At 39.6% G+C, this 24,905-nt stretch overlaps 1 protein-coding gene across 1 annotated transcript in view; it reads left to right on the top strand.

Annotated features, from left to right (window-relative positions):
• Positions 1–229: 229 nt before the first annotated feature.
• The window catches only part of LOC150088209 (poly(ADP-ribose) glycohydrolase-like), a 325,145-nt gene continuing 300,469 nt past the window's right edge, over positions 230–24,905 (top strand). Inside the window, exon 1 of the mRNA XM_090370070.1 lies at positions 230–435. Within this exon, the coding sequence (XP_090226196.1) occupies positions 345–435 (91 nt within the window). The 5' untranslated portion in view covers positions 230–344. The remainder of the gene's footprint in view (positions 436–24,905) is intronic.

The raw sequence follows: 24,905 nt of genomic DNA, 5'->3' as shown, positions 1-24,905 counted from the left end.
CATTTTACTTCTCTGTGTATAGAGGGACTCACAGACTACTCTGTGCACTGATGTAAGAGTGTGTGAAGTGTTTGGATATTTATGCACTGGGTTATTTGAAGTGTCGTTGATTGTAATTAGATTACTGTCTAAAAGTTCTGCTTTAATTAATTTATAATATACATTATATTTTTAGGATGACTGCGAATATTTGCTATCTTCATTTTGAGAAAAGCAGTGATGATATCAAATTAATATATAGAGATACCTTGATTTTATCCCGTATATTGTAAAAACTGTTGCTATTACTCGTATTCATTACGTAGCAACAATGTATTATTTATAAATTAAATTCGTTTTATAATATGAGCCGCATTAAATTTGAGACGAAGAAACGTCTTCGACAAACAAGTATACTGGACAGTTTTTTAAATTACAAGAGGTTTCGAGATAACAGTAAGTTTGTTTTATTTATACAGTAAATTGGATGTTACAAACAGTTGGTCCAAAATTTTGATAATGAAGGGGTGCGAATTCACATTCAGTTATAATTTATGTAAAAATATCTAATTGTAGCTCTCATTTTTCTGATGTTAAGTTTTCAGAAAGATTTGACTTAGCTAAGGTTATTTCATTCACTCCCCCCCCCCCCGAGGTTTTCCATCAAATCATGTTACAGCCTATGTCGAAACATGCGACAGTGAATGAAATGAAATTGATATTTAAAAAAAAAAAAAGCTATATATATATTTGACGGTGTGTGTATCTGTATTGCATAACGTTAATTGTAGCGGAGCTGTTTGTGTTTCACCATACCACTTGTAAGTTATTTAGGCATATTTTAGACCATTTGCTTTAACACTTTTAGAATGTTGGTTCCCAAATAGAGTATAGTTCCCAAATAGTTCCCAAATTTGTCGTCTTCAAGGGAAGGGCGCTTTTATTTTAGACTCAATTTATTTTCTCTATACTGCATAGCAGCACCTGAACGCTTTTTTTTTTTATTATTATTATTTTTTTTAAAAAATGCAGATTCATATTTTAGATGATGTTCAGGTGACATGCATGACCTTTGAATGCTAGTTAGAATTTGAATACAGAAACATTCTCCCTGTAGCTGTATTACTCATGTACCTCGGATAAGAGTGAGCATTTCATCACTTTCTGAGCTCTTTGTACAATTCGAATTTTATGCATCTAACAGAACTCATTGATTGTCCATTATTCTGCTTTCATTGTATTGTAAATACAGCGTATTTACTTATTATTATTATTATTATTTTTTTTAAATTCAAAACAGTCATGGTTGATAGTATGGTAGAGAATAAGGAAACACCAAAATAATTCATGTAATATGGATTTAGTAGCCTATAGGTATAGTTGAGTTGAATTATAAAATTTAGCATTAGCAAAGGCACATGATGCAAGAAGGCAAGCTTATATAGCCTCAGCCAAAAAAAAAAAAAAACCCTTATTTCACCCATCCACTTGCTTCAAATGTTTGTCAAGTTCTGCCTTGAATCTATTTAAGCTATCAACTTCTACAACGACAGACAGAAGTTTGTTCCCACAATCAACCACCTGCTGGCTAAAGACAAACTTTCACACATATATCCTACAACTGTCTTTCCTCAATTTGAATTTATGCCCTCTCAGGCGATTATTCTGAGCAAGAGGAAGAATCCCATCAGTATTGAGCATGCTCAAACCATTCGAAGCTTTATACGCCTCAATCAGATCACCTCGCAGGTGCCTAGTCTCCAGACACTGTAATTTGCAAAACTTAAACCTGTCTTCGTAAGAGCAAATTTGTTAAATACACCCTATAAAAGGGATATTCTATTGAAAGACATCATTTTTTTTTTTTTTTTTTTTTTTTTAGTATCATATAGGAAGCAGCAGAATTCATATTACTCCTATTACTGTATTAGGTTATTCTTTTATCAATTTCCAATTAGTTTGTTACAATGCTGTTATTTTGTGTTTTAGGAACCTTTTAAATATGGCAGAAAAATCAAAATAAATACAGTACAAAGGGGTGAATAGTAATCAATGTTTACAGATTGACATTAGTGGCACACAATTCAAACTGAAAAAATGTTAATCCATTTTCTAATTAAACAACACACAAGCTTTTTCTTACATTTTATATTTCTACTGCCAGCAACTCATGCAGTAACAGCCCTTTTCATGTACATCATAGATAATAAAAACATAAAAAGGCTCTCATTACTTCATTAAAACACACATTTTACTCTAATCCCCTGCTGCTATTATGGCATCTAACAAATGCCACTTTTTAGAAATGAAATGAAATCAGACTGCAGGTTAGCAAAAACATCTATGTTTCTTGTATTCAAGAACTTCATATTCACGTTGTAACTGTGAGATGCTAACAAGCAATTAGATGACAGCTGTCTAATCTTCCCATAGAGCTTTGGTTTTGCAGGTTTTGCAGAAACTAAATGTGCACAGCTAACAAAAATACAAAACATTTATGTGGCATCTGGCACATTCCACTTAAGCATTTGTTTCAATTCAGAGGTGACTTAAATTGTAAGAAATATGATAAAAACATTGTTTATTTTTGTTAGATATTTTTTAGCAAATGATAATTAAATTAATTTTTATGATTAAAACAAAAGAAATGTCTCTTAGATACCACCAAGTGTGTTAAGGTGTTAAGGCATAAGTTGTGGAAGGTTAAAAACAACTACTTTATTAGTTACACTTATTTAATAGTGTGATGGTCTGTTTTGTTGTCCTCAGAAGAGCCCAGATTCCTCATGGTACAGACTCAACATGGTGTGCCATTGAGATGATGGTCCATGTTGACTCAATTACTTCCCACAATTGTTGCATTAGCATTAGTAGAGGCATTTGATGCAAGAAAGCAAGCTTATGCAGTATCAGCCAAAAAATAAAAATAAAATAAAATAAATAAATAAAAAATAACCACTTCCACTTCACCCCTCTGTTCGTTCGAAATACCTGTCCAGCTGAGCCTTAAACTTATTTAGACTATCAACTTCCACCACAAGGGATGGAAGTCTATTCCACCAACCAACCAACCACCCGCTGGCTAAAGGCAAATTTCCTCACGTCTATCCTACATCTGTCTTTTCTCAATTTGAATTTATGCCCTCTCAGGTGATTATTCTGAGCAAGAGGAAGAATCCCATCAGCATTGAGCATGCTCAAACCATTCAAGGCTTTATACACCTCTATCAGATCACCTCGCCGGTGCCTAGTCTCCAGACACTGTAATTTGCAAAACTTATGCCTTTCTTTGTAAGAGCACCCTTTTGTCCATTCACTAATCTTGTTGCCCTTCTCTGTACTCGTTCCAGCATCTCTACATCCTTGAAATGAGGCCTCCAGACCTGTATACAGTACTCTAGGTGTGGTCTGACCATTGCCTTATACAAGGGAATAATCACCTCCTTATCCCTGCTAGAAAAATTCCTATATATCATCGACAATACACCATGAGCTACTCTTGCAGCCCGTCTGCACTGCTCAGAAAACTTCATATCTGCCTGCACAACCACCCCCAGGTCCCTTTCATTCTCTACCACTGTCAGTGTAGTACCACAGAGTTGATATGTTGCTCTGGGGTTGCTGTTTCCAATATGTAGTACTTTACATTTGTCAATGTTAAACTTCATTTGTCACCTCTCAGCCCATCTGCTAAACCTTTCCAGATCCTGTTGCAGTAGCATAGTGTCAGTAGTGTCCTTGACAACCCTGCCAACCTTCGTATCATCTGCAAACTTGGACATTAAGCTTGATATACCATCATCAATATCATTTATAAATACAGAAAACAATAATGGAGCCAATACTGAGCCCTGAGGGACTCCACTAATAACATTAGTCCACGATGAGCAGTGTCCATTGATTACCACTCTCTGTCTTCTCCCCCCTCAACCACCCCTTTATCCATAGCAGCAATTTGCCTCCAATGCCACACTGCTCCAATTTGTGCAGCAGTCCCCCATGTGCAACAGCATCAAAAGCCTTTCTATGATCCAAGTATATAATATCAAAGTTATTCCCTGCATCCAGTTCTTTTGTGACTGCATCATAGTATCCAATCAAATTGGTCAGGCAAGACTTCCCATTAACAAAACCATGCTGTGTCTGAGCTATAACTGAAGTCTTGTCTAGATGATCCTGCAGTGCCTCCATTAATTTTCCAGGAACAGAAGTTAAACTAACAGGTCTATAATTACTTGTGTCGCCCTTTGATTGATCCTCCTTTGTGAATTGGGGTCACATTTGCACATCTCCAGTCCATGGGTACTTCCCCTGAGTCCTCATAATTATGGCTAAGGGTTTGCTTACTTCCTTTGCTGCCTCCTTTAATATAACTGGATAGATCCCATCCACCCCAGGTGCCTTTCTTGTATTTATCTTCAACAGTTTCTCCTCCACTTTACTCTCAGTTATTACAAGATTCTCTAGCTTACTGCCAGAGTTGAATACACCTCTGGCATTCCCCTCGCTGAATAACTCCTCATGTGTGAATGTCGATGCAAAATATTCATTCAGTTTGTTAGCTACCTGAGCAGGATCATCAACAGTTGACCCATCGATATCAAGTGGACCAATCTGATTCATCCCCTTCCTTCTAGAGTTTACATAAGTAAAGAACTCTTTGCTGTTTTTCTTTGCCTCCCTTGCCAAAGGTTTCTCGTAATCTGCCTTCGCCTGCCTAACCTCCTTTATAACTTGGTTACAGATCAACTTGTATCTATCATAAGCTTCTGTGTCACGTGTTAATTTGTATGTATCCCATGCATTTTTCCTCTCTGCCATATGCCTCATTAGTTCATCTGACATCCATTTTGGCCTAAACCTTGAACAATATTTCTTAGTTGGTATGTAAAGCCTAGTAGCTTCCAAGATAAGTTCTTTGAATGCTTCCCATTTTGAATTTGCTGTTGGTAACATCATCAGTTGGTCCCATTGTATAGAATTTAAATACTGTCTCAGTCCATCGTAGTCGCCTTTACGAAAGCAATAACCCTTCCCTTTACCCCTAATGGTAGTTACCTCTTTGAGTAAATCCCACTTCAGCACACTGTGATCACTGCCACCTAGTGGTTATAGATGGTTTTGATTCTGTACTCTGAAGAGCTCATTCTGCCTCATCCCACAGAATTTCAGTTGAATTGAGGTGACGAGTAGGCACTGAATTCACTTGCATATTTCTAGAACCATTTATGTACAATTCTGGCCCACAGGTGTGATGCATTATCTTACTGGAATATCCCATTAACAAATGGAAACGCTGTAGCCATGTAGGGATGTACCTAATTAGAAACAATTTGTAGATAACCTTTGGCATCCAAATTTGGGTCCATTGGTGTCAAGGGGTCCACTAGAACACTCCCTACAATATTATATTACCACAACCACCAGACTGTATTGTTGATCCCTGAAAGGATTGGTCCATGGTCTTGTGCTGTTTTTGCCCTATGCTGGTCTGCTCTCTGTCTGTAATACCTGGAATTGGGATTCATCAGGCCAAGGGACATTTTCCAATCCTCCAGTGTTGGTGTTTCCGAGCCCAGTGTAACTGTTCATTGTTGTTTTTTGCTGACAGGAGTAGAATTTTTGGTTTTGTTGCCAGCTGCAATAATCCATCCAAGACAAAGTATAATGATTTGTGCATTCTGAAATGCCTCTTTGGTAAAAAGTAAAAGTAAAGTTCAGCCATTATCAACCCACTGCAGGATGGAAGCCTCCTCAACAATTCATGTTAAGGGAAATGGACCATAATCTGCCACGCTGGTCCAGTGCGGGTTGGCAGATCGACCATATTCAGCAGTCATGGGCTTGAACCCCGGTCTACTCAAAGAGCGTGTGCTACTGCACTCCCGCTCCTGCCCACTCGGCTACGGAGGCCGTTTTCTTTGGTACCACTGTTCAAAGATTTTTTTTCTTGACCCAGTGAACAATTCACTGTTCAGTCATTTCAGTCAAGAAATATATAATGTATTAACTTCAATATTATTAAATTATTATATTCATTAAAATATATTTTACTTGGTTGTTATTTGACTGAATAGCTTTTCTGTTATCCAGTACTAGTCTGGGCCTCACACCAACAATTTGTTTCTGACCACAGGATTGCCACTGGCTGGATGTTATTTGGAAATTGGACCTATCTCAAGATGCTGTTGTATGTGATAAATCTAGCCGGGGTGCAGTTTCTGAAATACCCATATTAGTGTGTATGGTTATGACTACCATGCCATTCAAAGTCAATTAAGCCTTTATTCTTGCCCATTCTCACACTGAAATGCATACATATAGCATCTATACATATCTGCCCATCTGCTTTATGTCAAATGGCATGAGTACTTCAGGCTGTTACTGAAAGAGTGGTGCATTTCATGAAAAGGGTAAGTGAACCTAATAAAGTGCCAACTCAGTTTATAATCCTTAGGAAAGTGATCCTTGTCCATAGATTTAAGGCATTGATTGGTATGCATGATGTATTCAGTCCCGGTTTTTTTTTTTTTTTTCAGCTCTTTCTTTCTTTCAGCCATTTCCATCCAGTGCTCACAGTTTCTGACCAATTTCTTTATTGAAAATTTGAGAAGTCTCTTTTGAAAAGGGTGTTTGTAGAAGAATAAGAGAAATTTACCTCAATATGATACGTAGAACACTTCCGTATGATACTCTCTAGAAATTAAAACAAATAAAACATTAATGCAAAATAATCACAGTAAAAAATCAATTGAAAATTACTGTAATCATTTTGCGTTAACCTTCTATTCATTTTAATTTCCTGAGAGTATCATACAGAAGTGTTCTATGTATCATATTGAGGTAAATTTTCTTATTCTTTTCCAAATATTGATATCAACGTAGAATGTATTGTGCATCATAGCTCTGGTATATACTATTTATAAAGGATGTAACTAGTTCCTCTTACAACTGTTTTTTTTAAGTATATCATAAAGCTGATAACTTCTACTGTAACTGTCATAATATCATCATATCCTCTCCAAGGGTCATATGAAAGCATGATATATATACATGGGGAAAGTCTTGTGTTATACATTATTTTATGTTTGAGGTTACCATTAAATATAGAAAAAGGACTGAATTTAATTCATGATACATTTCTGTAAACTTGTAAGACTTCATTTGACTGAAATTAATAATGTGTTTGGCTTGTACTTTTTCTTAGCAACAGTGTCACTCTAACAGCTGCACAAAAAAAAAACTAAATACACGAACCCCCCAACTTACGTAATACTCGACTTACACAAATTCAATTTTACGTAAGTTTATGCCGGCCGGTGCAAACTGAAAAAAAAAAAAAATGGAAACTCATTTTGCATCTGTAGGGATAAATGGAGGTATTGTGAAAATATCGTAATGTGAACCCAAAACACTTTTTTTTTCTGTAATTCGTTCCAAGTCCTTGGAAATTGAAATTTTCGCTCTATAACCAAGCTACTTATCTCTCTAAAAGGTAGCCGCTTCCGTAGCCAGGTGGGAAGGAGCAGCAGTGCGCAGCACACGCTTCTTGATTAGACCGGGGTTCGAGCCCGTCACCACCAAATACGGAGGATGCGGAAAGGTCAGGGAATGACCACCGCATATCCCGGAGCAATATGGCCTTAGTTGCTAATGCTCCTAAAAACCAAATAACTAACTAACTCTCTAAAAGGTCATTTTTATAATGGAAATTGCACTACACTTTCATCATATCGTTATGCACTACACTTTCATCGTTATCATTATAAGAATCAATTTTGTGATATTTTTCTAAAACATATTTCTGGAGGTCACTACCATAAAAACAATATGCACTTTCCGGTTTGTTGGGCCTTCCTGTTAGCGGAATCTATTATAAATGGGTAGTAAACTCCATCTTATTGCATTTGCGATAATACCAATAACTGGAATTCTGTGGGTTTTTACATTACGGTATTATGGGGAAATGTGTTCCCCTTCACTGAAATCTTCAATCATATAAAAAAACAAATTTTCAGAAACTTCTCTTCATTCCTATTTTACATATTACAATGATGAAGGGAACAGGACCAATGGAAAGTGCAAGTGCTGGCAGTGCCAGGAAACAAAACAAATTTGGTTTAGAAATGAAGATGAAAATGAAAATCCAACTTACGTAGAGTTCCGTAGAATGAAGCCCTTTCATTAATCGGGGAGTGGCTGTAAATAGTGATTCACTACATGTGAAATGCCCTAAGTTGTGTAAAGTTCATTTATTAGGAAAGGGATTCTTTCTGTAAGTTCAGCAGTCAGTAGGGTCTTTTGGAGTTCCTTGACAAGATAAGACAATACTGTTCGTTTTATTTTCTTTTTTATTTATTTATTTATTATTTTTTTTGTAGGGTTTAAGCACACTTCCCACATTCTCTCATTGAGTCTCTATAATCTAATTGTTTAAAAATAGTTTCATATAGTTTTATTTTTGAGCACATTACTGGGTTAATAGATCAACAGTTTTATTGTGATTTTTGGTGTTGTGAATTATCAATATGACAAGTTCATAGTTTCAAAGACCTTGTAACTTTTTTTTTTTTTTTTTTGTTTCCAGTAGTTTTTAGCAGAGTGAGAAATTGGTTTGCCCAATTTCTAATCACTCAATATTGTGGGTGATAATTTCTTAGTTAGTCACAGCAAAGAAGAACTTGACAGTGACACTTTTCACAACCATATTAATTAACCCAGACAAAAACATTCGATATGTGATTTAAAGAGGAATAAACAAAGCTCTTAGATTCCTGGGTGCCATGGTTTACATCGACAATCTTGGCATCCTTAATATCGACTGATAATTACCCTTCATCAGTCAGGAAAGGTATAATTAACTTCAGTAGGAATAAATTATTTTATTTTACTACATTAATAATCTTTGTAATATGCGCTATACTAAAGGCACAACCTCCAGGACTGTATGGGTCTGCACTCAAGAGGCAAACAATATTAGAAATATACTGAGCCATAACCAATATTCAGTGAACGTGGTTAACATAACTATTTAATTGACAGCTTTTGTATCTTCCCCCCCAAAGACACTGGCTCCTCAAACCAGCCAGTATTTGTATTCCCCTTTTCATGCTGGGATAGTTAGAAACCACCAATAAATTAGCTAAAAATCATGTCACTGTTCAGCGCAAGTGAAACAGATACATTAGAAAATAAATTATCCAGTCCTCAGTTATTCGTATTGCAGGACACATACATAATAATTTATTACATTATAGAGAAAAATATGTAGTGGGTGCTGTTGTGCAGTGTTGCATAATGCACGTTGAAGCAATAAAGTGTTCATTGTCTAATGGCTCCAGGGGTGGGTTTCCCCCATGTCTGCATTGTGTACTCTTGTTTGTGAAACACAGAACACTGTGAAGGCTAGAGATTTTAAAAAGTGTAAGGTTTATGTTGTGTAGTTCCTCTGACCTTTTAGCTGTTGGGCCCTTAGTAGGACCCACCCCCGTTGCCCACACTTAACTCCAAGGAGGCAGGTCAGCCATAGAGGAATCGCATTAGAAGTAAGTACTCTGGCAGCCCCTGCCACCTAATTTCCTAAGATTTCAGTGGCAAGGCCTAAAAAAAAAAAAAGCGTATATTCAGTTAGAGTAGGGGTGAAGACTGAAGAAGGGGGGAAACAGAAGTATGGGGATGATAGGGAAGGCAACCACAGAAAGGGCAGTGGGGACTGGCCTCACCAGGAGAAAAGGGGGTGGCAGGGAGGGGGAGGAGACAGAAACCCATTGTTTCCTTACTAGGGGAGGGGGGTTTAAAGTGAACTGCATAAGGATGCCCGGTTCAGAATGCCAGGTGGCCAAGAATGGCAGTGGACATCTAATAGCACGCCGGTGGCGTTGTCAGTCTTCATCTAGGAGATTGTGTTATTGGTGGCATCTGTGAGAGGTCAAGTCCACTCCTATATGAACCTTTTGTCTTTCGTAGGTTGTCTTAATGTGTGGGTTGTTTCTATTCATAGATTTTGGAACATCTCGGTGGTGATTCCTGAGCATGTTGTTCTTCACTTGGTAGTTGTCATTGGTGGGTGACATATTTGGAGCATGGATGGTAGTTCACACCAATAATGGTAAAGCTGGTCAAGTTTTGCTGCCTTGTTCCAGTACCATCAGGGTTTCGGGGTTCAATTTGTTGAGAGGGTTATCACATTGCTGCAATTAGTTGTCTTCTCCTCGAGAAAAGCTGCTGTGTGTAGTTGGTGAGAGCTTGATACTCTTCCTTAATATCCAGTAGGTAGTATATAAGTGGTATATAAGCTTTTTGGTATATAAGTCAGCTTTGTGATGAGCTGGCAGCGGAGGTCATCATAGAGGGGGACTCACTCGTGCATAAGGTGATCCCAGTCCTCACTTCCTCTGCAGGAGCACGTTGGGTCCTCTTCTAGGCCAAAGGTTGCCTAGTTTTATTGCATCATGGCCAGTAAGCAAATACATGGCATACAGGACTGTAGAAAACCTTGTGGGGGATTTTGGATAGACTCTGCTAATAGCTGGGACGAATCTCCTGGTGACATCCCCATGTTGAATTTGTCCAGTGGTCCTGCCACACCCGCTGCATGTGTGCTTGAAGTCTCCTCTTCTCCATTTTTTTGGTTGTTGGCTAGATTCAGCTCGAATCCTAAGCAAGTCTGAGACACGCCCTTAGAAAGATGATACAACATTCCAGATCTCACCACCTCCAGCTTGAGGGGGAGGGCCCACCAGGGCCTGGAGGGTGTGAGTACTCACAGTGCAGCAGGCACGAGATATGGAGAGCAGGACCGTGCGTTGAGTGGAATCCAGGATTCATCTGTTTACTGCAGTCATAGCCTTGCTAAACCAAACTCTGGCTGCATACATAATCACAGGAATGAAGATAGCCTTGTAACGAGAGCGTTCGATTGTTGAGACCCCAGTCCTGATGGCAGACTAACAACCATGGCAGTATAGTTTCTTTGGTTCTGATGTATTTGAGATGAGCTTGGAAAGAGACTAGTACAATGCCAAGATATTTGAGTTGCTCCGACAACTTTACAGTCTTGTTTTCAATTTTAATCTATGGCGGTCTTGTAATACAGAGAGTGCCTTTAAGAAGCAGAGCGTTTGTTTTTTATGGTGATATGGTAAGGCAGTGTGTTTTTGCCCGGTCCTGGAGAATTTGGAGCACGTGGTTTGCCAAGGTCTCAAGCTGGGCCCTGGAATTTGCAGCCACCGTCAGAATGAGGTCATCAGCAAAGGCTTGTGAACGAACCTCCCTGAGGCCAAGGCGTAGAAATTCTTCCCTCACCAAGTTCTATAAGGTCGGCCCCAGGACTGAGCCCTGGGGGCAGCCATGGTGTATCCATCTTGTGAGTTTCTAATAAGGAGCATTTACTGTGATCACTCTATTTGAGAGGTAGCTTTTCATGATATTGAACAGATTGTCTGGTACATTTGCTTGCCTAAGCCTTTGGAGGATGCTCGGCCACCATAGGGTGTCGAACGCCCCTGCGAAATCTATTGCAATCATCAGGAAGTATTTCCTGTCTGCTTGGCGGGCCTGAGTGAGCAGTGCCTGTAGAGCATCAACCGTGGAGCGCCCCAGTCTGACCCCATACTGGTTTGGTAATACTAGGTTTGCTTTCTCGTAGTGGCTTTGGATGCATACATGGAGGAGATGCTCTAGGAGCTTTCTGCATATGGACAATAGGGCTATGGGCCTGCATGAACTTGGTAGATGTGATTTTGTCAGATTTTTACATTTGCAACCATCCAGTCATCCGGGAAGGTGCCAGTATGCAGGCAGAGATTGAATAGCAGCAACAGCTTCGGAGAAAGCTCCACAATCTTCTTCACATTGGAGCAGTAGATAGCAGGCAGTACATGTGGCAATACAATATCGCATGTTCCATTTTGGCATTCAGAAATATACTCAGCTCCTTAGCATGGCTAGTCAGTGAACTTCATTTTGTGAGTGGACATTTTCTCGATTCCAATTTATAAAAAAAAAAGTGCTGTGCTAAGGTTAAAAGACAAAATGCCAATAATTAAGGCCTTGAAAAGGGGTGATTTTTTTTTGTTTTTTTTGGGTGAGAAATATGGAGTTATGTCAGCAATCTTGGACATGAAAAATGGAAGCAGTATAAAATTCTTTAATCGTCTGATGAACATGGTATGGAAATTTAGCACAAAGTTATGAGAAAAAAGCTTGAAATAAACAAGTTCTCTAATAACATGTCATGTCTTTATTCTTCTGGGCAATCAATATTTGGTCCTTCATTATGGAAACAAGCAATTTTTTTTTTTAATAAAAAATAAATGGAGTCCTCAACTTCAAAACAAGTTCTGCTTCACTCAGAAAGTTTAAGGCATGACATGTTATTAGAGAACCTGAAATTACTGAAAAAAGCCTTCTGCTGACATAGTTCAGCAAAGCTTTTATAGAAACATTGAAGTTATTGTTTGTAGAGGAAGAAGGATACAATGAAGACTTCGTTTATAATTCTGATGAGACTAGTTTAAACTGGAAAGCACTCCCCAGCAGATCATTAGCCTCACTCTGAAAGTATTGCACCAGGGTACAAAACAAGCAAAGAACATGTAACCAAAATGGTTTGTGCCAATTCAACTGGCATACACTGATTGCTATTGTTTCTTATTGGGAATTCAAAAAATCCTAGATGCTTCTGAAATGTAGTAGTAGTAGTAGTGGCATGTGATGCAAGGAAGCAAGTGTATGAGCTTATGCAGCATCAGCCAAAAAAAAAAAAAAAAAAAAAATCACACCATTCCCTCCAAATGCCTGTCCAGTTCCTCCTTAAATTTATTCAACCTATCAACTTCCACAACGACAGATGGAAGTTTGTTCCAGCAATTAACCACCCGCTGGCTAAAGGCAAATTTCCACACATCTATTCAACATGTCTTTTCTTAATTTGAATTTATGCCCCCTTAGGTTCGTATTCTGAACAAGTGGAAGGATCCCGTCAGAATTCAGCATGCTCAACCCATTCAAGGCCTTATACACCTCAGTCTGATCACCGCACAGGTGCCTAGTCTCCAGCCACTGCAATTTGCAGAACTTAAGCCTCTCTTGGTAAGAGGATCCCTTCATTCTTAAAATGAAACCTACAGACTTGTACGCAGTACTCAAGGCGTGGCCTGACCATTGCCTTATACAGAGGGACAATCACCTCCTTCTCCCTGCTAGCAAAATTCCTATATATCATTGATAAAACCCCATGACCTGCCCTGGTAGCCTTGCTCTGCATTGCTCAGAAAACTTCATATCTGACTGCACAATTACTCCCAGGTCTTTTTCATTTTCTACCACCTTAAGCGTAGTACCACACAATTGGTACATTTCTCTGGGGTTACTTCTACCCATATGCAGTACTTTGCATTTGTCAAGGTTAAACTTCAGTTGCCACTTCTTAGCCCATCTGCCCAAATTATCTAGATCATGTTGCAGTAGCACACTGCCATTACTGTCATTAACAACCCTGCCAACCTTTGTATCATCTGCAAACTTCGATATTAAGCCTGATATACCTTCATCAATATCATTGATAAATATACAAAACAACAGTGGACCTAACACCGAACCCTGTGGGACTCCACTAATAACATAAGTCCACGAAGAGCAGCACCCATTGATTACCACCCTCTGTCTTCTCCCACTTAACCATCCTTTTATCCATTGTAGCAACTTTCCTTTAATACCATTCTTCTCCAATTTGTACAATAGTCTTCCATGCGCAACAGTGTCAAAAGCTTTCCTGAAATCCAAATATATGATATCAGAATTATTTTTTGCATCCAGTTCCTTTGTAACCACATCATAATATCCTATCAAATTTGTCAGACAAGACTTTCCCTTAACAAACCCATGCTGTGTCTGAATTATTGCTGCAGTCTTGTCTAGACGATCCTGCAATGCATCTTTAACCAGTGACTCCATTATTTTACCCGGAACAGAAGTTAAACTAACTGGTCTGTAATTACTCGTGTCACCTTTCAATCCCCCTTTGTGAATTGGAGATACATTTGCACATCTCCAGTCCGTGGGAACCTCCTGTGAGTCCAAGGATGCTCTCATAATCATGGCTAAGGGTTTGCTTAGTTGCTCGCCGCCTCCATTAATATAACTGGATAGATCCCATCCACCCCAGGTGCTTTTCTTATGATTAACTTCAACAATTTCTCCTTCACTTTGCTCTCAGTTATTACAAAATCATTAAGCACCCTGCTACAATTTAATAACCTTCTGCCATTTTCAAACCTTAATAATTCCTCATGTGTGAATGTAGATGCAAAATACTCATTCAGTTTGTTTGCTATCTGAGCAGGATCATCAACACTCGAATTATCGATGTCAAGTGGACCAATCAGATTCATCCCCTTCCTTTTAGAGTTTATATAAGTAAAGAAATTCTTGCTGTTTTTCTTAGCATCTTTTGCCAAAGATTTCTCGTAATCTGCCTTCGCCTGCCTAACCTCCTTTGTGACCTGATTACAAACTAGTTTATATCTGCCATAGGCTTCTGAGTCGCTTGATAATTTATATGCATCCCATGCATTTTTCTTCTATGTTATGAGTTTCATTAGATAACCATTTAGGCCTAAACCTTGAACAATGTCTTAATAGGTATGAAACTTTTAGTAGCATCCACGATTAATTCCTTGAATGCTTCCCACTTAGAATTTACTGTTGGTAACATTGTCAGTTGATCCCACTGTACAGAATTTAAAAACTGTCGGAGACCACTGTACTCACCTTTACGGAAGAAAAAACCCTTTCCTTTACCCCTGATTGTAATTAAATCTTTAAGTAAATCCCACATCAGTACACTGTGATCACTGCCACCTAGTGATTCCTTTATCTACAAATTCTTAATACATGAATGATCACTGCTGATAACCAGATCAAGAGTATTACTTTCTCTGGTTGCCTCTCAAACATGCCTGCTGCAGAAAACAATCATCCGATAAATCCCCAAAAGTCTGACTAGTGTGCGAGTGACCAAGCCATAAGTTCCAGTCAATATCTGGGAAGTTAAAATCCCCCATTATAAGACATTCCGATTTTCTAGCCCACTCTATTTCTCTGTACAATTGTTCATTATACTCATTCGAGTCATTAAGCCTATAACACACTCCTACTCTTATTTTTGCTTTCGCAGTGCTTATGTCACACCAAACTGACTCAACAGTGCATTGTTCATCTATATCAACTGGATGCACTTCTTTTGATTTTGTTTTTCTTAATTAACAGCATAACACCTCCTCCCATTCTATTCTGGCTATCCTTTCTGTACACATTGTACTCCCCAAATTCCAGTTCAGCATTCCTTATATCTGTGTGACACCACATCTCTGCTATCCCAACAATATCCGCTTTTGATATCTTGACCAACACTTCAAATTCATCAAATTTATTTACTATACTTCTAGCATTGGTATACATGCTAGCATACATGCTCCTACTCCTATTCCTAGTTACCCCAACACATCCCATATACCCACCTATTTCAGGTTGACTGCCATCTGTCCCTGAAACCCCCAACACCCCATGCTCCAGGTCGCTACTTATTCTAATAGAAGAATAGATGTAATAGGTCTCCCACTTACGTATGACAATCAGAAAAATACATGGATGAATGGTGAAGTTTTCAAACAATGGTATAAAAAAGTTTATTCTGGAAGCAAAAGAATACCGGCAGAATTACTTAACAAGTACAGGCCACTGTTGAACAAAAGCCGAGAATTAGGGTTGAATTTGAAAGTGTCTGCAATTCTGCCCAGACACGATAGGAGGGAGTATATGATGAGAGCCTTGTCGATCAATTCGGCCCTAGAAAGATTCTGCAAGGCTCAAAGGGTAGAATTTTTTTCAGCCTGGACTGTACTTGTTAACAGGAGAGATTGCTTCTACAGGGATGGGATACACTTAAATAGAAAGGGTGCAAGAATATTTGCTGATGCTATCGAGGCAGTGTTAGGTGGGTCGGAAAACTGCTAGCTTGGGGGGAGACAAAGACCAATAGATTGACAGTAGCCACTGGCAGAGGTGAAAGAGATTCTTGCACTGCTTCTATTAGAATGAGCAGAAGCCTGAAAAACAAGATGCATGATATTTCAGAGACTGCTGGGAGCCATTGCGGTACAAGTAAACACATGGGTTGTGTTAGGGTAGCTAAGAATAGAAACAGGTGCAGGTAGACTTGCGTGTACACCAATGCTAGAAGTTTAGTAAATAAATTTGATGAATTTGAGGTATTGCTCAAAACATCAAAGGCAGATATTGTTCGGATATCAGAGACGTGGTGTCACACAGATATACGGGATGCAGAACTGGAATTTGGGGAGTACAACGTCTACAGAAAGGATAGACAGGATAGGAAGGGGGGAGGGGTTATGCTATTAGTTAAGAAACACATAAAAACCAAGGAAGTGAAGCCAGTCGACATCGCTGGACAGTGCAATGTTGAGTCAGTTTGGTGTGACATAAGCATTGGGAGATCAAAATTGAGAGCAGGAGTGTGCTATAGGCCTAATGACTCTGATGAGTATAATAAGAAACTGTACAGGGAAATAGAGTGGGCCAGTAAATCAGAGAGTCTTATAATGGGAGATTTTAATTTCCCAGATATTGACTGGAATTTGGCGGCTGGTCACTCACACACTAGCAGAGCTTTTGTGGATTTATTGGATGATTGTTTTCTACATCAGCATGTTCGGGAGGCAACTAGAGGGAGTAATACTCTTGATTTGATTATCAGCAGTGATTCTTCATGCATTAAGAATCTGCAGATAAATGAACCGCTAGGTGGCAGTGATCACAGTGTGCTGAAGTGGGATTTACTCAAAGAGGTAACTACCATTAGGGGTAAAGGGAAGGGTTATTGCTTCCATAAAGGCGACTACGATGGACTGAGACAGTATTTAAATTCTATACAGTGGGACCAACTGATGATGTTACCAACAGCAAATTCAAAATGGGACGCATTCAAAGAACTTATCTTGCAAGCTACTAGGCTTTACATACCAACTAAGAAATATTGTTCAGGGTTTAGGCCTAAATGGATGTCAGATGAACTAATGAGGCATATGGCAGAGAAGAAAAATGCATGGGATACTTACAAATTAACACATGACACAGAACCCTATGATAGTTACAAAGGAAGTTAGGCAGGCGAAGGCAGATTACGAGAAATCCTTGGCAAGGGATGCAAAGAAAAACAGCAAAGAGTTCTTTACTTATGTAAACTCTAGAAGGAAGGGGATGAATCAGATTGGTCCACTTGATATCGATGGGTCAACTGTTGATGATCCTGCTCAGGTAGCTAACAAACTGAATGAATATTTTGCATCGACATTCACACATGAGGAGTTATTCAGCGAGGGGGAATGCCAGAGGTGTATTCAACTCTGGCAGTAAGCTAGAGAATCTTGTAATAACTGAGAGTAAAGTGGAGGAGAAACTGTTGAACATAAACACATGAAAGGCACCCGGGGTGGATGGGATCTATCCAGTTATATTAAAGGAGGCAGCAAAGGAAGTAAGCAAACCCTTAGCCATAATTATGAGAGCTTCCTTGGACTCAGGGGAGGTACCCATAGACTGGAAATGTGCAAATGTGACCCCAATTCACAAAGGAGGATCAAAGGCTGACACAAGTAATTATAGACCTGTGAGCTTAACTTCTGTTCCAGGAAAATTAATGGAGGCACTGGTTAAAGAAGCACTGCAGGATCATTTAGACAAGACTTCAGTTATAGCTCGGACACAGCATGGTTTTGTTAAGGGGAAGTCTTGCCTGACCAATTTGATTGGATACTATGATGCAGTCACAAAAGAACTGGATGCAGGGAATAGCTTTGATATTATATACTTGGATCTTAGAAAGGCTTTTGATACTGTTGCACCTGGAAGACTGCTACACAAATTGGAGCAGTGTAACATTGGAGGCAAATTGCTGCTATGGATAAAGGAGTGGTTGAGGGGGAGAAGACAGAGAGTGGTAATCAAGGGACACTGCTCATCGTGGACTAATGTTATTAGTGGAGTCCCTCAGGGCTCAGTGTTGGGTCCATTATTGTTTTCTGTATTCATAAATGATATTGATGATGGTATATCAAGCTTAATGTCGAAGTTTGCAGACGATACAAAGGTAGGCAGGGTTGTCAAGGACACTACTGACACTATGCTGCTGCAACAGGATCTGGAAAGGTTGAGCAGATGGGCTGAGAGGTGGCAAATGAAGTTTAACATTGACAAATGTAAAGTACTACACATGGGAAACAGCAACCCCAGAGCAACGTATCAACTCTGTGGTACTACACTGACAGTGGTAGAGAATGAAAGGGACTTGGGGGTGGTTGTGCAGGCAGATATGAAGTTCTCTGAGCAGTGCAGATGGGCTGCAAGAGTAGCTCATGGAGTATTGTCAATGATATACAGGAATTTTTCCAGCAGGGATAAGGAGGTGATTATTCCCTTGTATAAGGCAATGGTCAGGCCACACCTAGAGTACTGTATACAGGTCTGGAGGCCTCATTTCAAGAAGGATGTAGAGCTGCTGGAACGAGTAGAGAGAAGGGCAACAAGATTAGTGAATGGAACAAAGGGGTGCTGTTACGAAGAAAGGCTTAAGTTTTGTAAATTACAGTGTCTGGAGACTAGGCACCAGCGAGGTGATCTGATAGAGGTGTAGCATTAGCATTAGTAGAGGCATATGATGCAAGAAAGCAAGCTTATTCAGCATCAGCCAAAATAAAAGAAAAAAAAAAAAAAACAACCACTACTCCCATTTCACCCCTCAATTCGTTCGAAATACCTGTCCAGCTGAGCCTTAAATTTGTTTAGGCTATCAACTTCAACAACAAGCGATGGAAGTCTATTCCACAAACCAACTGCCCGCTGGCTAAAGGCGAATTTCCGCACATCTATCCGACATCCGTCCTTCCTCAATTTGAATTTATGCCCTCTCAGGTGATTATTCTGAGCAAGAGGAAGAATTCCATCGGCATTGAGCATGCTCAAGCCATTCAAAGCCTTGTACACCTCTATCAGATCACCTCGGCGATGCCTAGTCTCCAGGCTCTGTAATTTGCAAAACTTAAGCCTTTCTTCGTAAGAGCAACCCTTTGTTCCATTCACTAATCTTGTTGCCCTTCTCTGTACTCGTTCCAGCAGCTCTACATCCTTCTTGAAATGAGGACTCCAGACCTGTATACAGTACTCAAGGTGTGGCCTGACCAATGCCTTATACAAGGGAATAATCACATCCCTGTCCCTGCTAGAAAAATTCCTGTATATCATTGACAAGACACCATGAGCTACTCTTGCAGCTCGTCTGCACTGCTCAGAGAACTTCATATCTGCCTGCACAATTACCCCCAGGTCCTTTTCATTCTCTACCACTGTCAGCGTAGTACCACAGAGTTGATACGTTGATCTGGGGTTACTGTTTCCCATATGTAGTACTTTACATTTGTCAATGTTAAACTTCATTTGCCACCTCTCAGCCCATCTGCTCAACCTTTCCAGATCCTGTTGCAGCAGCATAGTATCAGTAGTGTCCTTAACAACCCTGCCAACCTTTGTATCGTCTGCAAACTTGGACATTAAGCCTGATACACCATCATCAATATCATTTATAAATTCAGAAAACAACAATGGACCCAACACTGAACCCTGAGGAACTCCACTAATAACATTAGTCCACGTTGAGCAGTGTCCATTGATTACCACTCTCTGTCTTCTGCCACTCAACCATCCCTTTATCCATACCAGCAATTTGCCTCGAATGCCACACTTCTCCAATTTGTGCAGCAGTCTTCCATGCGCAACAGTATCAAAAGCCTTTCTAAGATCCAAATATATAATATCAAAGTTATTCCCTGCATCCAGTTCTTTTGTGACTACATCATAGTATCCAATCAAATTGGTCAGACAAGACCTGCCCTTAACAAACCCATGCTGTGTCTGAGCTATAACTGAATTCTTGTCCAGATGATCCTGCAGTGCTTCTTTAACCAGTGCCTCCATTAATTTTCCTGGAACCGAAGTTAAACTAACAGGTCTATAATTACTTGTGTCAGCCTTTGATCCTCCTTTGTGAATTGGGGTTACATTTGCACATCTCCAGTCCATGGGTACCTCCCCTGAGTCCAAAGAAGCTCTCATAATTATGGCTAGGGGTTTGCTTACTTCCTTTGCTGCCTCCTTTAATATAACTGGATAGATCCCATCCACCCCGGGTGCCTTTTTTATGTTTATCCTCAACAATTTCTCCTCCACTTTCCTCTCAGTTATTAGAAAATCATCTAGCTCACTGCCAATGTTTACTTCACCTACGACATTCCCCTTCCTGAATAACTCCTCATGTGTGAATGTAGATGCAAAATACTCGTTTAGATTGTTAGCCACCTGAGCTGGATCCTCAACTGTTGAACCATCAACATCCAGTGGACCAATCTGATTCATCCCTTTCCTTCTTGAGTTTAAATAGGTAAAGAACTCTTTTCTGTTTTTCTTTGCATCCTTTGCCAAGGATTTCTCATAATCTGCCTTTGCCTGCCTAATCTCCTTTGTGACTTGGTTACAGACCAACTTATATCTATCATAGGCTTCCACGTCACCCATTAATTTGTATGTATCCCATGCATTTTTCTTCTCTGCCATATGTCTCATTAGTTCATCTGACAACCATTTAGGCCTGAACCTTGAACAATATTTCTTGGTTGGTATGTAAAGCCTGGTAGCTTCCAAGATTAGTTCCTTGAATGCTTCCCATTTTGAATTTTCTGTTGGTAACATCATCAGTTGGTCCCACTGTATAGAATTTAAATACTGTCTCAGACCAGCATAGTCTCCTTTACGAAAGCAAAAACCCTTCCCTTTACCTCTGATGGTAGTTACCTCCTTGAGTAAATCCCACTTCAGCACACTGTGATCACTGCCACCCAGTGGTTCATTTATCTGCAGATTCCTAATGCATGAAGAATCACTACTGATAATCAGATCAAGAGTATTACTCCCTCTAGTTGCCTCCCGAACATGCTGGTGTAGAAAACAATCATCCAATAAATCCACAAAAGCCTTGCTAGTGTGTGAGTGACCAACCCACAAATTCCAGTCAATATCTGGGAAATTAAAATCCCCCATTATAAGACTCTCTGATTTACTGGCCCACTCTATTTCCCTGTACAGTATCTTATTATACTCATCAGAGTCATTAGGCCTATAGCACACTCCTACTCTCAATTTTGATTTACCTATGCTTATGTCACACCAAACTGACTCAACACTGCACTGTCCAGCGATGTCAACTGGCTTCACTTCCTTGGATTTTATGTGTTTTTTAACTAATAGCATAACCCCTCCTCCCTTCCTATCCTGTCTATCCTTTCTGTAGACGTTGTACTCCCCAAATTCCAGTTCTGCATTCCTTATATCTGTGTGACACCACGTCTCTGATATCCCAACAATATCTGCCTTTGATGTTTTGAGTAATACCTCAAATTCATCAAATTTATTTACTAAACTCCTAGCATTAGTGTACACGCAAGTATACATGCACCTGTTTCTATTCTTAGCTACCCTAACACAACCCATGTGTTTACTTGTACCGCAATGACTTCCAGCAGTCTCTGAAATATCCTGCATCTTGTTTTTCAGGCTTCTGCTCATTCCAATAGAAGCAGTGCAAGAATCTCTTTCACCTCTGCCCGTGGCTACTGTTAATCCATTAGTCTTTGTCTCCCCCCAAGCTAGCAGTTTTCCGACCCACCTAACACTGCCTCGATAGCATCAGCAAATATTCTTGCACCCTTTCTATTTAAGTGTATCCCATCCCTGTAGAAGCAATCTCTCCTGTTAACAAGTACAGTCCAGGCTGAAAAAAATTCTACCCCTTCAGCCTTGCACAATCTTTCCAGGGCCGAATTGATCGACAAGGCTCTCATCATATACTCCCTCCTATCGTGTCTGGGCAGAATTGCAGACACTTTCAAATTCAACCCTACTTCACGGCTTTTTTTCAACAGTGAAAGTCAACGGTGTATAAAGCCTTGAATGGTTTGAGCATGCTCAATGCTGATGGGATTCTTCCTCTAGCTCAGAATAATCACCTGAGAGGGCATAAATTCAAATTGAGGAAAGACAGATGTAGGATAGACGTGCGGAAATTTGCCTTTAGCCAGCGGGTGGTTGGTTGGTGGAACAGACTTCCATCCCTTGTAGTGGAGGTTGATAGCCTAAATAAGTTTAAGTCTCAGCTGGACAGGTATTTTGAATGAACAGAGGGGTGAAGTGGAAGTGGGTTTTTTTTTTTTTGGCTGATGCTACATAAGCTTGCTTTCTTGCATCAAATGCCTCTACTAATGCTAATATCAAAATTTGATTGATAAAGAAGGAAAAATATTATTACTCCACATTGCACCTTCACATCTGTCAATAAAATGTTTAAACTAGATTGACAAAATGTTTATGGTGAAATTTCTTCCACCAAATATTGCCTGTGTAATACAACTGATGGATCACTGTGCAATGGAAATGCTAAAATGCCTGTAACGGAAACAAGTCCCTCTATGACTCTTATTTGCTGATGATAATGACGAGGAATCAGTTATCAATTACTTAAAAAAAAAAAAAAAAAATCAATTTACATGACTGTTGCTACTAGCTAGCAGGAGATTGGAATTCTGTAGGTGTGTTGTTAGCATTAGTTAGAGGCATATGATGCAAGAAAGCAAGCAAGCAGGCAAGCTTACTTGTGGCATAAGCCAAAAAAAAAAAAAAAAGCTCCAATTTCACCCCTCCATTCATTCCAAATACCTGTCCAGCTCAGCCTTAAATTTATTTAGGCTATCAACTTCCACAACAAAAGATGGAAGTCTGTTCCACCAATCAACTACCTGCTGGCTAAAGGCAAACTTCTGCACATCTATCCTACAACTGCCTTTTCTCAATTTGAATTTATGCCCTCTCAGGCGATTATTCTGAGCAAGAGGAAGAATCCCATCAGCATTGAGCATACTCAAACCATTCAAGGCTTTATACACCTCAACCAGATCACCTCACAGATGCCTAGTCTCCAAACACTGTAATCAGCAAAACTTAAGCCTTTCTCTGTAAGAGCAACCCTTCGTTCCATTCACTAATCTTGTTGCCCTTCTCTGTACTCGTTCCAACAGCTCTACATCCTTCTTAAAATGAGGCCTCCAGATCTGTTTATAGTACTGAAGTGTGGCCTGACCATTGCCTTATACAAGGGGTTAAACACCTCCTTATCCCTTCTAGAAAAATTCCTGTATGTCATTGACAAGACACCATGAGGTACTCTTGCAGATCGTCTGCACTGCTCAGAAAACTTCATATCTGTCTTCACAATTACCCCCAAGTCCTTTTCATTCTCTCACTGTCAGTGTAGTACCACAGAGTTGATACATTGCTCTGGGGTTGCTGTTTCCCACATGTAGTACTTTACATTTGTCAATGTTAAATTTCATTTGCCACCTCTCAGTCCATCTGCTCATTTTTTCTAGATCCTGTTGCAGCAGCATACTGTCATTAGTGTAATTAACAACTCTGCCAACCTTCGTATCGTCTGCAAACTTGGACATTAAGCCTGATATACTATCATCAATATCATTTATAAATACAGAAAACAACAGGCCCCAGGTGCCAGGCGATTTCTGAACTCTATAAAGCAATCTAAAGCGTTCTCCTTTAAAGGAATCACTCTTCTCTTTAAGTTTCTCGTTAGTTTCTTTTAAGTTCTTTCAAAAAGCACTGTAGACTTCATCTTACAAGTAGTAAGTTAATAGTAAGTCTCAGGAAAGAGACGACAACCTTCCTTTTATTCTTATTAGAGTTGCTAACCTAACAGCCGCTTGGCCACTTGTGGCATTACTCTTGCCTCCCCATGGTAGGGCCGGTAACCTGATTGGTAAACGCAACCCTCAGGGCCAAAAGGAGTAGAAAGTGGAGAAAGAAACCTTTCCTCTACTTGAACCATTGAGATCATCTACCGATACAGACCAACCTGATCGTGGCCATTATCAAAATAAAAGGCAAAAAAAAAAATCCATGTCAACAAGATCACCCAGCCTTTCTTCTTATACATTCACTGTCAGACTATCCTGTGAGCAAATTATCCCCATTTCTAATTCAGAAATGCTTGGAAAATGCTGTAGGAACACCAAAGATGGTACAACGTCTACAGTCTGGAGATCTGCTGGTAGAAACAATAAAAGCAAGTCATTTAGAAAGATTAATGAAATTGACCACCTTTGGTGGAATACCACTGAAAATTACACCACATGCCATTCTGAATACCTCCAAAGGAGTTATAGCAGAGTGGGACCTCATTAACATCTCAGAGGAAGAAATTGTGCAAGAATTGGCTGATCAAAGAGTCATATAAGCAGAGAGAATATTAATCAGGAAAGATGGAGAATTAATGCCTACACGGAACCTAATACTGACTTTCAGTACCCCAAATTTACCAACAACAATTAAAGCAGGGTATCTAAATTGTCGCATACATCCATATATACCTAATCCCATCAGGTGTTATAAGTGCCAGAAATGTGGACCCTCCCAGGTAGCATGCCGTGGCACTATGATATGCCCAAATTGTGGTTCAACAGAGCACACCCAAGCTGACTGCACTGTAACTGCCTTCACTTGCCCCAATTGCAAAGGAAATCATCTAGCATATTCAAAAAATTGTGAAATGTGGAAAGTGGAAAAAAATATACAAAACAGAAAACAAGGTAACATACCAGGAAGCCAAAAAGCACATCATGCAGTTTATGCCGATATGCACAAGAAGCTCAACAGCGTGTTTCTATTGCCACTCAGACTGACATCAGTTCCTCCAAACACTTCAATTGCTGATTGGGCCAGGTCCGTGCTTA

The sequence above is a fragment of the Mastigoproctus giganteus genome, chromosome 3 (genome assembly GCF_048544385.1).
Source record: "Mastigoproctus giganteus isolate SK-2022 chromosome 3, ASM4854438v1, whole genome shotgun sequence".
In the NCBI taxonomy this organism is placed as follows: domain Eukaryota; kingdom Metazoa; phylum Arthropoda; class Arachnida; order Uropygi; family Thelyphonidae; genus Mastigoproctus; species Mastigoproctus giganteus.
This window is presented reverse-complemented; position numbering and strand designations above follow the sequence as displayed.